The following is a 14,491-nucleotide window of genomic DNA, read 5'->3' on the forward strand; positions in this document are numbered from 1 at the left end:
CAAGAAAAGAATATTCCGGGATTTGAATGTGTAGTATTCGTAGATCGCCGTTCGACCCAGTGACCCAGTTCCCACTGAAAAATACAGAGCCAGATACGCCACGGCCATGCTCGACCAAATCGTCCAACTGGACCCCCCGAGCGACCTCACCCACGACGTCTCTTCCAGGGTATCTCGTTTATCACACCTTTCCAGTCATGCAATGCGTGTCTGTCATTCATACACCGCCACCACCGCCGCCGCCGCCAGGACCACCCCGGCCCCGGCCCCGGCCCCGACCACGTCCACCACGACCACCGCCGCGGCCTCGGTCACGCCCGCCGTCTCTGTGGCCACCGCGTCGGCCTTGTGGTTGGTTTGCTTGCTGCTCCTTAACGATTTCAATGATCTCTTCGGGGACTCGGAGGTATTTGATCTAGTGGGGTGGTTAGCACGTTGAACGTAGTCTTGCGCGAGCGCATCTAGGGTTCGTACGTTGTTGCCGCGAATGTAGACTTCGGGCAGGCGGAAGAACTTATCGCCCTCGGGGCTTGTCTGCACAACCTCGCGCAGAATCAGGTTCATCCAGTTGTCGCAGGTCACAAGGTGACCGTTCAGGGTCTCGCCGTTCTTGAGCTCCACCAGCATCGGGTGACCCTGCGCGGCCGTAAGAAGGCCGAGGGGCAACTGGAAGGCAGGTTAGCGCTTGGTCTTGGTGATTTTGAAGGTGATTGTGGCGCTTACCATGGTGCGGTGCGGTTGATAAGAGGTAGGTGTCGCGGAAGTGGGAGTGTGCGAGGGATAATCCGTGCGGGCAGAACCCAATCCCTCAATTTGCGAAGGAGGCGATGAAGGGTTGAGTGGAATACAAGGCCAACGTGAGGGCCGTGGGGTTATTTGAAGGGCGTTGGGGGTAACAATGGGTGCGATTGAGCTCCGCATCCGCTGTGACGGAGCCTGAAGCCGGAAAAAATGATGTGCCGAGATGCGGCAAAGCTCTGGACTCGTTGACAGCTCCCCACGTACATACTCCTCATTTTCCGAGCGAAAGCTAGTAATTTACTGATATTTAACTTCTTGGATGAGACGAAATATTATTTTCTGATATAACTTGCCCGGATTCAATTGAGGGGTGAGACCGAACCCTTGCAATAGATTACTTAGTAGAGCAGCAAGCACATGCGCAGAAATCAAGCGCACGCCTAGACCTTCGGGCGCTTGGCTGCCTCAGCTCCATTTTCTTCCTCATCCTCATCGTCCTCGATGGTAAGCTTGCGCTTTTCGCGACGACTCGAAGTCGAGGGAGCCTCATCCTCCGGCTCGGGCAGACGGCCCTCAAGCGCCCCCAGTGTAATCTCGTAGCCCTCTTCCACGTTCTGAACAGTATCATCCAGTTTCTCCACCCGATCCATTAGTTCCAGTTCATTCAGTAATTCCTTGTGCTTCTTATACAGTCGTTGCTTGGTGAGCATGCGCCACCAGTAGTATCGTCGGTCATTCTCGTCCTCTGCTTTATACTTCTTGATCAATAGCCGTGCGAGGTTTGTACCTCCCGCCTGACGGTGGCTCTTGGGAATGGTGCCCAGGAGGTACATCTCCAAGATGTGGGCGAACTGCGTGGCCTCGATCTTGAAAGAGGTGCGAATGTCGAAAAGAAGCTTGGTGGGAATCAAAGCACCAGTAGGAACGGAACGGGGCCGCCTTTTCTGAGAATAGGCTCCAAGGGGGTCGGGATTGAGGCCCACGTTGTGTTTGAGGAACTCGGGGCGCAGGAGACAGTAATCGGCTGTGTCTCGAAGAGCATCGAAGCTCTCATTAGGGTCTTCGACCGTCAGCTCCACAATGGTCGGGTCGGCGATGCATGAGGCATGGATTGTTGTATAGAGGTGAGTGCCGTGGCCCGAGCGGTGATGTGAGGGAAGGATAAGGAACTGTGCGATGCGAAGGCGTGACGGGAGCTCAGAAACCTTGACCTCGGGAGGCGGGAACGCATCGTCTTTAACGGCAGGCGTCTCGGTGCGATCCCTCTGGTACATCCAGTACCGGTAGGCTGTGGCGTATCCAACGATTGAATAGGACGATGCAGTCGGGGTCGGAGGTTCCACCTTCTCGTATCTGTGAATTATCAGCACTGAAATAAGCCAGATGGGATTTCGGCCAGGGCTTACACGAAGAAGACGGTCCACCGCTCAAGAGACCATTCAGGATCATCTGTCGCTATGGGAGTTCCAGCTTCGATGAAGAGGGAAACAAGGACCTGCATACGGTCCAGCAGAAGGCGCACTTTCGGATCCGCAAGCGATCCAGCCCAGATCTCATATTTTCTTCCTTCGACTTCGTAGTCAAAAACCAGCTTGCCCGGTGGCATAAATTCCTTGGCACTGGGGTCGTCCTGGACAGCTTTTTCGTAATCGGCAAGGTTGACGAATGCCTCTATAAAGTCCAGCAATTAGCTCGTATCCTGCGCTGCGCTGAATGGCAAATACACACCTTGTGGAACGAAATCCTTCAGGGCACCGAGAAGATCCACCGCAGCAGTGTCATCGACCGCCTTGAATCGATCCTCGTAAGAAATGTGGACATGGGGGCGGAGATCGTGGGCGGCGAAGCGCAATCGGATGATCAGGTCCTTGTATCCAAATATTTGCTCATCATCACCAAAGATGGGATAAGTGAATTGAGGGTGGAAGGTTGACAGCGTTTTCGGTTTCGCATCGCCCGGCTGCACGACCGTGATGTGGAGCGCATCGTTGGCGTCGCACGACCCTGGGAAGTAATTAGTAATGATCTCGTCAAACGGGGCAGTAGAATTGCCTCACAGCCGTCTTCACTCGCCATGCTGGGTGTGTCTGGGCAGGTCTGGAGTGAGTGCAAGGAAGAGCAAGGATGGACAAGAACCGGCGCGCGTCTGACCGCGTCGGAGCTCAGTATTACTTAATCGGGATTAGCGGCCCTTTCCACTGTATGAGGATAGCTTATCTGCAGGTCGTGGGATCCGATTGTAAAGCAATTGTTCCTTGCTTTGTTCTTCATTGTGCTATTTACTATCTATATTAGCTTTTCAATATTTGCCGCAGCTTTGCTTCTCGAGCCTGCTTCAATCTCGGTATCAACTCCAGCGCTCGCCGGATCCCCATCGTGCTTCCGATCTTCTGGAATCTTTGAACCACCCATTCGTATACTTCATCTGGAGCTCCGGCCGCACCTCCCGCAACCGCCAACGGGAACATCAACATGAATATCCCATTCAAAGGGGGCACCCGCGTCGGGTTTCCAGCCGGTAATCCGCAACCAAAGGCACCCATCTGGCTGGCAGCGCCGGCGCAGATATTAGTCGCCATCTGAGATATTGTATCCAATGCCAACTGTCGCTGCTTAAGGTCTCTGGTGGTCGTGGTTTTAAACATTGATATGTGAGACAGAATCATCTCGTTAACCATCAACCTTGTCCAAAAGTAATGGTTGAGGTCTCTTGACGGCCACACATCATCATAGACCATGTACTTTCCATTAAATGTGTTTTGGGTATCACTCGACTCATTCAACTCAAATTTCCACTTCTCTGGGAGACTTTTCACCCACTGATCTAGCTCTGTCTCGAAAGCCAGCGCTGAACGCACCGTGGTTTCTGGGTCCGGATCTGGGTCTGCTCGGATGGACGAGTGTAGCTTCATAAAACGGATCATTATGTCGACCAGACGGATGGCTGGCTGCATATCAGGGGCAAAGGTCGATTTGATATCAGGAGACCAATCAAGGAAATCCGGCAGGGTGTTTCCTTCGGCAATGAAATATTTCAAGATGGAGACATAATAATATTGCAATTGCCGACGAGGTCGGGAGGCAGTCAGGGTCCGGTTGAAGGTGGTTTGTTTGAGCAGGGCTGTAGCACCATCAAGATGCACCATCCAAGAATCAACTTGTTTGGATGCGCAACTAACCATCTAACGGGAGCCGGTTAGTTCGAACGTAGAGTGGGGGGACGGATAGATGCAGCTCGGACGCACCTCGTATAAACTTAGCATCAGGATTAGCCTAAAAGTCTGCTCCGGATTGGCCAGTTCGGGTTTCTCCACCGCCATGCGGACGATGTTAATGGCCGACACATACTTCTCCCGTGCCACCAGATGCATCGATCGGTCCCGCGTGACGTTGGACTTTGCAGCTAGGCCAACCGCGATGGCGGCATCTCGGACGGGTGGATGCAGTAGGATCATATTAAAAAAGGTAGACTTCTCCAGTTGCGGTGACGGACGCTCTAGCATCGAAATGGCCGTGACAAATCGATGACAAAAAAAGGATAATCCTTGCTCCTCCACACTGGATGACACGGGAGCTGGGATTGTTGGCATGAAAACCACAAAAGTCTTTCTTTCCGACACTACAAGACTTGATTGAGAAGAATCAGAGGACTCCGGGCTAGAAGGAGGCTTTTCGGGATGCAACAGCCTGCGCCGGGCCTCCGATCTAGATTTCGCGGCTGCAGACCGTCGGGCCGTTTTGTCATTCTCGTCACGGAACATGAGAGACGGGACATCGCGATAGCCACCGCATGGTTTCCCCGCTCTCTTGCATTGCGAGCAGACCGGCTCACTGCGGTCACACTAACAACCAGTGTTAGAGACGATCTCCGGGGATTTAGCCCAGCTTACTTGCCTTGATCCGCCTCTCGCGGCAACTCTGGCAGTTTTTACTTGGTCGACCGTAAAAGGGCATAATTGCTTTGACGCAATGCACTCGTGTCGCTTGACATTAACGAGAGACAAAAGGGGTAAAAGAATCGTGGCGGCGTCAGTAAGAAGTAGACGAGGCTCGTGGCGCGACGCCAATCCGTGTCGAGGTCTACCGTGGACCAACGCTTCATCCGATTGGCACCACCCCACCCCGCGGTCGCGTGTCTCCGCATTTCCTAATCGGGTCTTCGTTTCGTGTATTTTAGAGGATGGTATCTGCGGGTCGATAAGCTCAGTCTCGTCAACTCGTGTCGAATTTCGTGATTGTGGCTTAGCATTTTGGAAAGATCCCGGGCCTACGCTTTATAGTTAGGTGCCTACGGGGAAAAAACTACTCAGCGGCATAAATCGCTTAGCGGATTCGTGATTTCATGGTCGACAACGAATTCTTACTCCTTTTAAGGGAGTCCTTGGCTTTAAGAAATGACGACTCCGCCCCCCCGGAGCACGTAAGTCAGTTTATCAGTCGCCGATCATCAGCTATATAGTCACGACCGAACCCGAAGTCCGAAGAGGGGATCCACGGGTCTCTTTGACTTGACACATCTGATCTGTGTTGCAAAACTGAGTGACGATGGCAATGGAGACTAGAGCCACGAGAAAATCCCTCTACCGCTACGATCCCTCGATAGCAGTGGCCATTGTCGCTGCTGTTCTTTACGGCATCGCTTTTATTTTAACTTTCATCCGATGGATCCGATACAAGTCGTGGGTGTGGGTGGTTATGGTCGTGGCTTCTGCAAGTATGTATACAATACCCTTAACGATAAGGTACTCCGCCTTCTTCCCTTCATGCTAACACAGCATCCAGTGGAGGCAGTTGGCTACATCGGCCGATGCGTTTCCATTCAGGATCTGACAGATAGGCCCGTCTACATCCTCCAGTTCTCTCTCGTCATCCTGGCCCCAGTCCTTATGGCAGCCTGCTGCTATATTGTATTCAGCCGCATCCTATTTCTGATTGTTCCCCGCGAGGAACGCACTTTTCGACTCTGCTGGGTGCCTCCGCGATGGATTACTCCGCTGTTTGTTGGATTTGACGTTATTGCACTCTTTCTCCAACTGGTTGGAGCTGTGATTATCTCTTCCGTCAATATCGATGATGCGGATGCGGAGAGTAAGCTCAATCGGGGCAAACACATTGCCCAGGCGGGTGTCGTTATTCAACTGTCGGCGTTTGGTCTTTTCTCGGTGGCTGCCGTTCGCTTCAACTTTACCTCCAAGCGGTTCTCAAAAAACATTCATGAGCGCTATGAAAGCTTTGGAGAGAAAGATTATGTGATTGATGGGGTTTTGAAGAACAAGCATTGGCCGGCCTTGTTGCGGGTTGTGAATCTCACCACCATCTTGATTTTGGTGAGTGACCTCCCATCTGATCTGATCTATCCTTGGTAGGCTAACGGAGTAACAGATCCGATCAATCTATCGTCTTGTCGAGTTCACTGAGGGTGTGACAGGATACGTTAATACTCACGAGTGGACGCTGTACGTCTTTGATGCTTTGGTGATTTACCCCTGCGTCGCCCTTTTCATCTATTGGCACCCAGGGAGGTATTTGCCTTATTTGGGATTCCGGCTTCCTAAGCACGCGCGCTAGAGTATTATAACTATGTATCAGGGAATGATTGTTGCAAGAAGCGATCCCAGTTCCTATATTTCATAAAATAGTTCATGACTTAATAGATTCTCATCGGGTACATTCCACGCAAGCTCACGCAAATAATCAATCACGCCCGACTATACCCATATTTTCCCCAGTCACGGATCACCTTCTTTTGTACATCAACCGGATATGAGCCTTGGAAAGAGCCTGCCTTCCACGGAAGATGCTCATCCACAAATTCACAGGGGAGCATACAACATCTAACAACCTTCTTGTGGTGGCGCTCTGGCTTGGTACCGTAGCCCACATAGGGAATCAAAGTCATGTTCCCATACTCATCGAAGAGAAATTCGTTTGTGCCTGGCTGGCAGCGTGTAGCTTCGGCCCAGATGACATCTCGAAGATTTGTAGGATCAATATCATCTCCAACGAGGTATAACTTCGGAATATACCATCCAGGTTTCGAGCCAAACACCACATGGCCCAATTTTGTGCTGAAGTCTGCAATGTTTGTTTCTAATGCTCGCATCTTCTGGCGATCCGCCTGAACAACCCACCACAGTCCGTGAGACTCAAATGGGCACCAAGCCATCTTGATGGGAAGCTCGGCCGCTTGACAAATGTTGAGAACCTCGGCGGCTACCATCACTCCCCAGAGTGTGTGGTTCTCTTCCGTAGCCCGTCCTGCAACACAGATCGGCAAGATAGGATTCTCACGGTGAGTAATGGCATTCACTTTAAAAAGCGGACACTGCCTCGACTGTCCAGGAAAAACAAGGCCATGGTATTCAGACATTGGCCCCTCCGGTGCGGTTTCAGAGGTAGACACCACGCCCTCTAGCACGATTTCCGCATTCGCCGGGACCCGGAGCTCATTCGTATCGCATTTCACCACTTCAACGGGACTTCCAGTTAGGGAACCAATAAAGGCAGATTCGTCAGTCCATTGTGGAATCGGCATGCCTCCCACCATGATTGCGGCGGGGGGCACACCAAAACATAATGCCCATGGCATGTCCTCGCCTCTCTCTTTCCACATCTGCCATATAACCCCGATGTCCTGCTTGGGGATGATGGGCCCGACGAGTGTCCTTTTATCATGCACCATGGCTCGAGTAATCGACCAGTTCGTCCATCGTCCATCTGGCGTCTGGACTATATGCATGCCAAAGGTTTCGAGATATTTTCCTCCATCATCTTCATGCAGCAGAGGCACCGGAAGCGCAGTCAAGTCAATCTCGTCTCCAAAGATTCTGTGTTCCTTGATCGGGCCTGAGAGGACCTCTTTAGGAGGAATCGGCGGGCTTTTCTTGGCCGCGTTGATCCTCTCTATGATGTCCCAGCCTGTTGCTGTTGACGGCAACCCAAGAGATTTTGCGATACGGCCAAGTCTCTGTCCGGGAACTGGACTCAACCCGACTGGCGCTCCTAGTACACGGAATAGGCCATTTTCCTTTCGACCATTGATGTTCTCGAACAAAGGTGCCTTTTCTTCGGACTCATAGACCCTGCGAACGATTGCAGCGAGTTCCAGGTGAGGGTCGACCTCTTCGGTGATCGTCAGAAGATCGTCCTCGTCTTGAAGCTCTTTGATGTACTGCCGAAAGTCTGCGGCAGCCGCGCGGTGATCTCGGGAGGTAGCCATGGAAATGATTTGGAGGAAGATAACAGGAAACGAGGTTCAAACACCACTATTGAGTGCAAACCCAGCTGAATACGGAAGCAGATACGCATAATTCTGATCTAATTTATAGAGAACTGTCCGCATATACTCTTGTTCCCCAATTTGGGGCCCCAAACCCACATCATGTGCTGTCCTTCCCGAGGGGTACTGTGGGGCGAAATGGACTAATAAACAATGCTCGTTTGAGTACAATGTAATGTCTTGCATATTTCTTCTCAAATTTAGTCCCGGGGTCGTGCATCCGACACATGTGTAGACTGAAGAAGATCGAATGCTCCAAATTGGAGCCGAAGGGTATTTGTCTTTTGGGGATTCACGTAGTCGCGTCGCTCCAGCTTTGGTACTGCCTCTACATCCTTTCTTAGAGTGGCATCTTTCTGCTTGTTTTTCAGTGCAATTTTGATCCTATCAGACTCTTCAGATCCTTTCTTATCATGGAAATTTTTACATCCCGGCCTGATCCCTCCTCAACCGCCGAGAAGAACGGCATCCAAACACGACGCCGTAAATTGGTAGTCGCCATGACAGGAGCGACAGGCTCTATCCTCGGAATTAAAATGCTCATCGCCCTCCGCCGACTCAATGTGGAGACTCACCTCATCATCAGCAAATGGGCCGAAGCAACGGTCAAATACGAAACAGACTATACAATTTCCAACATACGTGCTTTGGCAGACCACGTCTACAACATCCACGACATGGCAGCGCCTATATCAAGCGGATCATTCCGCATAGACGGCATGATCGTCGTCCCCTGCAGTGTGAAAACAATGGCTTCGATCAACTCTGGTATCTGTGACGACTTGATTTCCCGTGCCGCGGACGTCATGCTCAAGGAGCGTCGCAGGCTAGTGCTTGCTGTCAGGGAGACGCCGTTGAGTAATATTCATCTCCAGAATATGCTTTCTGTGTCTCAAGCGGGTGCTATTATATTTCCACCCGTGCCGGCGTTTTATATTAAGCCTTCGTCAGTGGATGATTTGGTGGATCACAGTGTGGGCAGGATGCTGGATTTGTTTGATTTGGACACCGCTGAGTTTGAGAGGTGGGAAGGGTGGAAGAAGCAGTAGTTAGTTGGTAGATAGATCTACAATGATACTATAACATGGATTCCTTTGTGAAACCGCCCATAACAATTTTTGGGCCACGAGCATGTGGTTTTGCAGGGAATGTCAAGTCTAGCCGCAAGGATAGGCTCGTCCTGTAAGGCCAGGTCGCCCCGTCCGCCTTGTGGATCATTGAACCTAGATAGGGTTGGACAACAGATTCTAGAACCACCCAAAACTCTTGTATGACTGAGATGGTGAGCCCTCGTCCGGTCGATAGAAAATGTCATTCTAAGTGGAGGCATGTTTTGATCCAAAATTAGGGCGGTACCTGAGGACGCGTGGGTCCCGAACCTCGACGTTGCGCCACCTCTGCCCTCCTCTTCCCCGAGACCCAAACCCTCCCCTTCCCTCATCCCTCAACCCTGACATCAGCACTCCTTCGGGGGATTCCGCTCCAAGCTTCCCTCAATTTCTCTGGGTTTGCGCCATGATCGACATCCTGTAAAACCCGGCACACGTGCGAAACTCTTGCGACAAGAGGCCACCATGGAGGGACTCTTCACTTTGCTCGCCCTGTGCATTGTGATGGCCATTACGTGAGATCCTGCCCTGAAGTTAAATGATACGACAGCATGAAGAACTGACGCTCTGTGCTCTACAGATCCTTCGTCGTTGGCTCATTACCGCTCGCTTTTACCCTCTCCCCTTCCCAGCTCCGGTTAATATCCTCGATTGGCATGGGAGTTCTGGTGGGCACATCTCTAATCGTTATTATACCCGAGGGAATTGAGACCCTCTACAGCGCGAATGCTGTCAGCAAGAAAAGTTTCAATACCCGCACGGCTGCTGTGAACTGGCAGCCCCAAGGGCTCCATGTTGGAGCCACGCCGATACTCAACGATGACAGCGATGACTTGGTATCCCCATCTGCCATTCCCGTTCCATCTCTCTCCCTCGACGGTGAAATCAATCAACCCATTGCGGCCGGAGACCGCCGATCGGACGAAACGCAATTGCTTCATGCACGGAAGGAGGAATCCTCGAGTGACAAATCGGGCGAGAAAGAAGAGGAAGAGGAGAGCTCGCCGCATGCATGGGTTGGCGTTGCCCTGATAAGCGGGTTCATCTTGATGTACCTCATCGATAAAGTCCCCGAGTTCGCCTCGCCCGCTAAGAGCGAACGAGTGCCCTATCACATTTCTCTCGATAACCTTGGATCGGGGCTCCGGCGGGGCTCTTCTCCAATCCGTGACGGAGGGATTTTGGACGCAGGGCATTCCAGCTCTCGACGTGTCCACAGCTTTGCAACCACAACGGGCCTGGTGATCCATGCCGCGGCCGACGGTATTGCATTGGGGGCTTCCACCTCGGACACCGGCTTGAGCTTTATCATTTTCCTGGCTATTATGGTGCACAAGGCACCGGCATCCTTCGGTCTTACATCGATACTGCTCAAGCAGGGGCTGTCGAGTCGTACTGCGAGGGCGCACCTTCTTATCTTCAGTCTGGCGGCCCCCGTTGGGGCGCTGGCCACTTTTCTCTTTGTTCAGATGATGGGATCTTCCGGCGCTGACGAGGCTGGCTCTCAGTGGCGGACTGGAATGCTCCTGCTCTTCTCAGGTGGTACTTTCCTGTAAGTCGTTCCTTCTTAGATTAACAGTGAAAAGTTGGCTAATTAACTACGCAGATACGTGGCGATGCATACGATGCAGGAGAATGGTCCTGGATCGGCACGGGAACTGCCCGTCGGCGGATACGGCGATTCCCGCGACTCCCAAAACGGATCGGACAAGTCGATGAGAGACTTGATCGCATCCGTCCTGGGCATGGTCCTGCCGCTGTTCCTGCAGATCGGACATGCCCACTGAGCTTGAATTTGAATTGTCTTTTTCTTCTTGGCTAGCACTAAGTACCTACCCGATATGGGCATGTCTGCTATTGCCATCTTCAGCATCTCACTTTGCAAGGGAATGGATATGGGAAGCATATACCCTTTGTTTGGCATCTGTTGTAAGCTACACTTTTTTGACGGGGCTGCTGGCTATTACGTTGAGCACCGGGTGGATAGGAGGAAAACAAATGTGTTACTAGATTTCTATTATTTCTCTTCTCGTCTGTATAACGGTGTTGGTCATCATTGCATGTTTTCCGCCTTTCTCACGATCACGTCGACGTAGCGTGACCCGGCCTCACAAGTATATAATCGGGGGAATTCGCTCGATCGCTCGCAGGCGGATTCTCGCTCATATTTCAATCACCCCAGGTGTCATGCACGTGTCGGGTGATGAAAGTTTTCGTCAGTCTCGTCAGTCTGAATCATCCTCGCCCGACGGCTCGTTCCATGGTCGACGCCTGCGTGCCGACTGCCTATCCAAGGACTCGGGCCAACTATACAGTATTAGGATATACTAGTATAAACATCCGTGCAGTTGTACACAACTAGATCAGTGCCAGGCCTCTAGTCACCTGAGATCTCGGCGTTGATATACTGTGACATTGCCTTGCAGAATTGCCTCCTGTGTCTTGGTGGCTCCGATTGCCTTTCCGCTGTCTCCGTAGCCTTTGCCGCTGTCCGTTGCCTCGTTGCCTCCAGAGTGGCCATCGGGCATCGCGAGAGACAGGAGCGAAGTGGAGACGAAATGAGGCATCGAGTGATTCCGAAGTGGAGAACGGGGGGGGAGCTTGGCGGCTTTGTCAGAGTTGAACTCGGATCACCACATCGACTCCGCCTGGAATGTCCCTTTCCCTTTCCATTCTTGATCTTTTTTTTTGGTGGCTTTCTGGGGATTCTTTGACTCGACTTGACTCTTGGGGGGAAAAAGCAAAGATATACAGAAAGAATAAGTCACAACTGTCATTCAACACCGCCAACGCAGTCCGGTCCTTTCCCTCCCTTTCCCTCGGTCATCCGTCGCCAGCCCCCGATCCAATACTAAGACAATACTACACCACCAGCCTCGACCCTCGATATCCTCTCTATGCCTGTCGGCGACGCTCGGTGACATCGGGATCTCGCATACACCCCAGCACCGGTGAACGCGCCTATATACCCTGGCAAACGTAGGACGGGTTCCTCAGCGGCGCCAGAATGGAATCCGACCCAGCATTCAGTGACCTGGCGGACGGGCCGATGAGTTCGCAGACGATATCGGACCAACTGGATACTCACTCGCAGGCCTCAAATCGTGACTCGGTCTCCAGTTTCAACAGCACCCCCGCCCGATCCCTAAGCGCCAGCAAAAAGAATGTCACTCCGATCCCCGCGAACCTGCTACCCTCAGCTCCCGCCTCACCACCCACGCCCGCACCTAGTCCGACACCTCACCAGCGACCCCCGAACTGGGCCTCGTCGGACGAAGAAGAGAATACATTTTTGCTCAATCTCCGCATCCACTTCAGCACTCTGTCCAACGCCCGAAAACAGAAACTCCTGGAGGGCATCTTGGATGTATGCGACAGCCAACAACTCAGTTTTGTCTCGAGCTATGTTGGCCCGCGATTAAGAAAGGACCCCTTTCAAGTCTTTCCGAATGAACTTTGCTTGAGAGTAAGTCCTACGATTCGATCTCTGTTATGCGGGGGTCCGGACAGGTCGCTAACGAAATTCTCGCCAGGTTCTATCTTTCATCGACGATCCGAAAACACTCGCACGAGCTTCGCAGGTCTCAATACGCTGGCGCGAACTCCTCAACGACGACATCACTTGGAAGAACCTATGCGAGAAACACGCTTACTCCATGCGCCGGCATTCGCAGGACGATGGTCTCGAACCGTTCACCGCCAAATCCGGAGAGTCGAAATCCGAGTCCAGCTCGTCCAGCAACCTTCAACGGCGTTTGACGGTGTCTAACGGGCAGTCGGTCGAGACCACCCCCGAGCTTCCCCGCGCTTTGTCGGATGACTGGCTCCCACCCACCAACTTCCCCTCTCGCAGACTCCGAACCCGACCTGTCTCCTATCGATCACACTTCAAGCAGAAATACATGGTTGAGTCGGCTTGGAATAAAGGTGGCCGATGCACTCAGCGGCATATCACCCCCGACCAAGGGGTGGTCACGAGTTTGCATCTCACCTCGAAATACATTGTCGTCGCCCTGGATAATGCCAAGATTCATGTATACGACACCAACGGTGATAATCAGAAAACGCTCCAGGGGCACGTCATGGGGGTATGGGCCATGGTTCCCTGGGATGATATCTTGGTTAGCGGAGGGTGCGACCGCGAGGTGCGAGTGTGGAATATGGCTACTGGGTAAGTCTGGACTTTTATAATTCTTTTCGTCCAAGGCGACGAGAAACTGACTTCTGTTAGGGCTGGAATCCATCTGCTTCGTGGTCACACATCAACGGTCCGATGCTTGAAAATGTCCGACCGGAATACTGCCATCTCCGGGTCCAGAGACACCACACTCCGCATCTGGGACTTGTCAACGGGGACGTGCCGCAACGTCCTGGTTGGGCACCAGGCCAGTGTCCGGTGTCTGGCGATCCACGGCGATCTGGTCGTGTCAGGCAGCTATGATACGACTGCTCGGATATGGAGTATATCTCAAGGCCGCTGTCTCCGTACGCTCTCGGGCCATTTCAGTCAAATCTACGCGATTGCATTTGACGGGCGACGGATTGCCACGGGTAGTTTAGATACTAGCGTCCGAATCTGGGACCCACACTCTGGGCAGTGTCATGCCATTCTTCAAGGCCATACCTCGCTGGTTGGGCAACTGCAGATGCGCGGAGATACTCTTGTGACGGGAGGCTCCGATGGCTCTGTGCGTGTGTGGTCCCTGACAAAGATGGCGCCGATCCACCGACTGGCGGCCCATGACAACAGTGTCACCAGTCTTCAGTTCGATAACACTCGAATTGTCAGTGGTGGCAGTGATGGTCGCGTGAAAGTATGGAACCTGCAGACTGGTCAGCTGCTGCGGGAACTCTCGAGCCCGGCGGACGCTGTTTGGAGAGTTGCCTTTGAGGAAGAAAAGGCTGTCATCATGGCGAGCCGATCCGGCCGCACAGTAATGGAGGTATGTTTTGAACCTGTCCGTTACCTCTTTCGACTGCTAACAATTTGCAGGTCTGGTCATTCGCCCCGCCTCCAGAGGAGGATGACGACGTTGTTATCGAAAGTACCTCTAGCACGCCCGGCATCAGTTCCACCGACGACAGCGACTTGGCCCTCGACCCTCGCCGCCGCACTCTCTTCTCAGACCCGCCCCCGACCATCTCGGGTAGTGATGCGGACCAGCCGATGCCAGATGCGCCCTCCTGAGCCACGACTCGTTTTCACATATAGCCTGCGATCTAACGACTACGGATATCCTTTATTTTGTCTTCCAGCGCCGAGGGCTCCAAGCCCTCTCCAGCATTTGTTGATTTTATTGTTCCAGAATGAGCTACTGGCACTTTTCCCGGTCCCACATATTCTTTCTAGAGCACCAAGCGG

At 52.6% G+C, this 14,491-nt stretch overlaps 8 protein-coding genes across 8 annotated transcripts; 4 read left to right on the forward strand and 4 right to left on the reverse strand.

Moving 5' to 3' along the window:
• Positions 1-217: 217 nt before the first annotated feature.
• On the reverse strand, positions 218-726 carry N7498_002019 (U6 snRNA-associated Sm-like protein LSm4; the record flags this gene model as incomplete). The annotated part of the gene is made up of 3 exons (XM_058449081.1): positions 218-415; positions 475-666; positions 724-726. The coding sequence occupies 3 exons, from the start codon at positions 724-726 to the stop codon at positions 218-220; spliced, it is 393 nt and encodes a 130-aa protein (XP_058311425.1).
• A 455-nt stretch (positions 727-1,181) lies between these two features.
• Positions 1,182-2,817, reverse strand: hat1 (histone acetyltransferase catalytic subunit HAT1; the record flags this gene model as incomplete). The annotated part of the gene is made up of 4 exons (XM_058449082.1): positions 1,182-2,094; positions 2,148-2,412; positions 2,470-2,745; positions 2,799-2,817. 4 exons carry the CDS (start codon positions 2,815-2,817, stop codon positions 1,182-1,184), a joined length of 1,473 nt encoding a protein of 490 aa, XP_058311426.1.
• Positions 2,818-3,032: 215 nt separating this feature from the next.
• N7498_002021 (uncharacterized protein) lies at positions 3,033-4,695 on the reverse strand (the record flags this gene model as incomplete). Its single annotated transcript, XM_058449083.1, is given in 4 exon segments — positions 3,033-3,923; positions 3,987-4,583; positions 4,632-4,672; positions 4,683-4,695. The coding sequence occupies 4 exon segments, from the start codon at positions 4,693-4,695 to the stop codon at positions 3,033-3,035; spliced, it is 1,542 nt and encodes a 513-aa protein (XP_058311427.1).
• A 591-nt stretch (positions 4,696-5,286) lies between these two features.
• Positions 5,287-6,309, forward strand: N7498_002022 (RTA1 domain-containing protein; the record flags this gene model as incomplete). The annotated part of the gene is made up of 3 exons (XM_058449084.1): positions 5,287-5,455; positions 5,524-6,068; positions 6,124-6,309. The coding sequence occupies 3 exons, from the start codon at positions 5,287-5,289 to the stop codon at positions 6,307-6,309; spliced, it is 900 nt and encodes a 299-aa protein (XP_058311428.1).
• Positions 6,310-6,439: 130 nt separating this feature from the next.
• N7498_002023 (UbiD family decarboxylase) lies at positions 6,440-7,960 on the reverse strand (the record flags this gene model as incomplete). Its single annotated transcript, XM_058449085.1, has 1 exon — positions 6,440-7,960. The coding sequence occupies one exon, from the start codon at positions 7,958-7,960 to the stop codon at positions 6,440-6,442; it is 1,521 nt and encodes a 506-aa protein (XP_058311429.1).
• Positions 7,961-8,433: 473 nt separating this feature from the next.
• N7498_002024 (UbiX family flavin prenyltransferase) lies at positions 8,434-9,069 on the forward strand (the record flags this gene model as incomplete). Its single annotated transcript, XM_058449086.1, has 1 exon — positions 8,434-9,069. One exon carries the CDS (start codon positions 8,434-8,436, stop codon positions 9,067-9,069), a length of 636 nt encoding a protein of 211 aa, XP_058311430.1.
• Positions 9,070-9,594: 525 nt separating this feature from the next.
• N7498_002025 (Mn(2+) transporter ATX2) lies at positions 9,595-10,916 on the forward strand (the record flags this gene model as incomplete). The annotated part of the gene is made up of 3 exons (XM_058449087.1): positions 9,595-9,644; positions 9,710-10,681; positions 10,736-10,916. 3 exons carry the CDS (start codon positions 9,595-9,597, stop codon positions 10,914-10,916), a joined length of 1,203 nt encoding a protein of 400 aa, XP_058311431.1.
• A 1,220-nt stretch (positions 10,917-12,136) lies between these two features.
• N7498_002026 (F-box/WD repeat-containing protein) lies at positions 12,137-14,317 on the forward strand (the record flags this gene model as incomplete). The annotated part of the gene is made up of 4 exons (XM_058449088.1): positions 12,137-12,595; positions 12,663-13,300; positions 13,361-14,072; positions 14,123-14,317. The coding sequence occupies 4 exons, from the start codon at positions 12,137-12,139 to the stop codon at positions 14,315-14,317; spliced, it is 2,004 nt and encodes a 667-aa protein (XP_058311432.1).
• Positions 14,318-14,491: the final 174 nt, after the last annotated feature.

This window comes from Penicillium cinerascens, assembly GCF_028974065.1.
Source record: "Penicillium cinerascens strain IBT 15544 chromosome Unknown contig_1_segment0_segment0, whole genome shotgun sequence".
In the NCBI taxonomy this organism is placed as follows: Eukaryota; Fungi; Ascomycota; class Eurotiomycetes; order Eurotiales; family Aspergillaceae; genus Penicillium; species Penicillium cinerascens.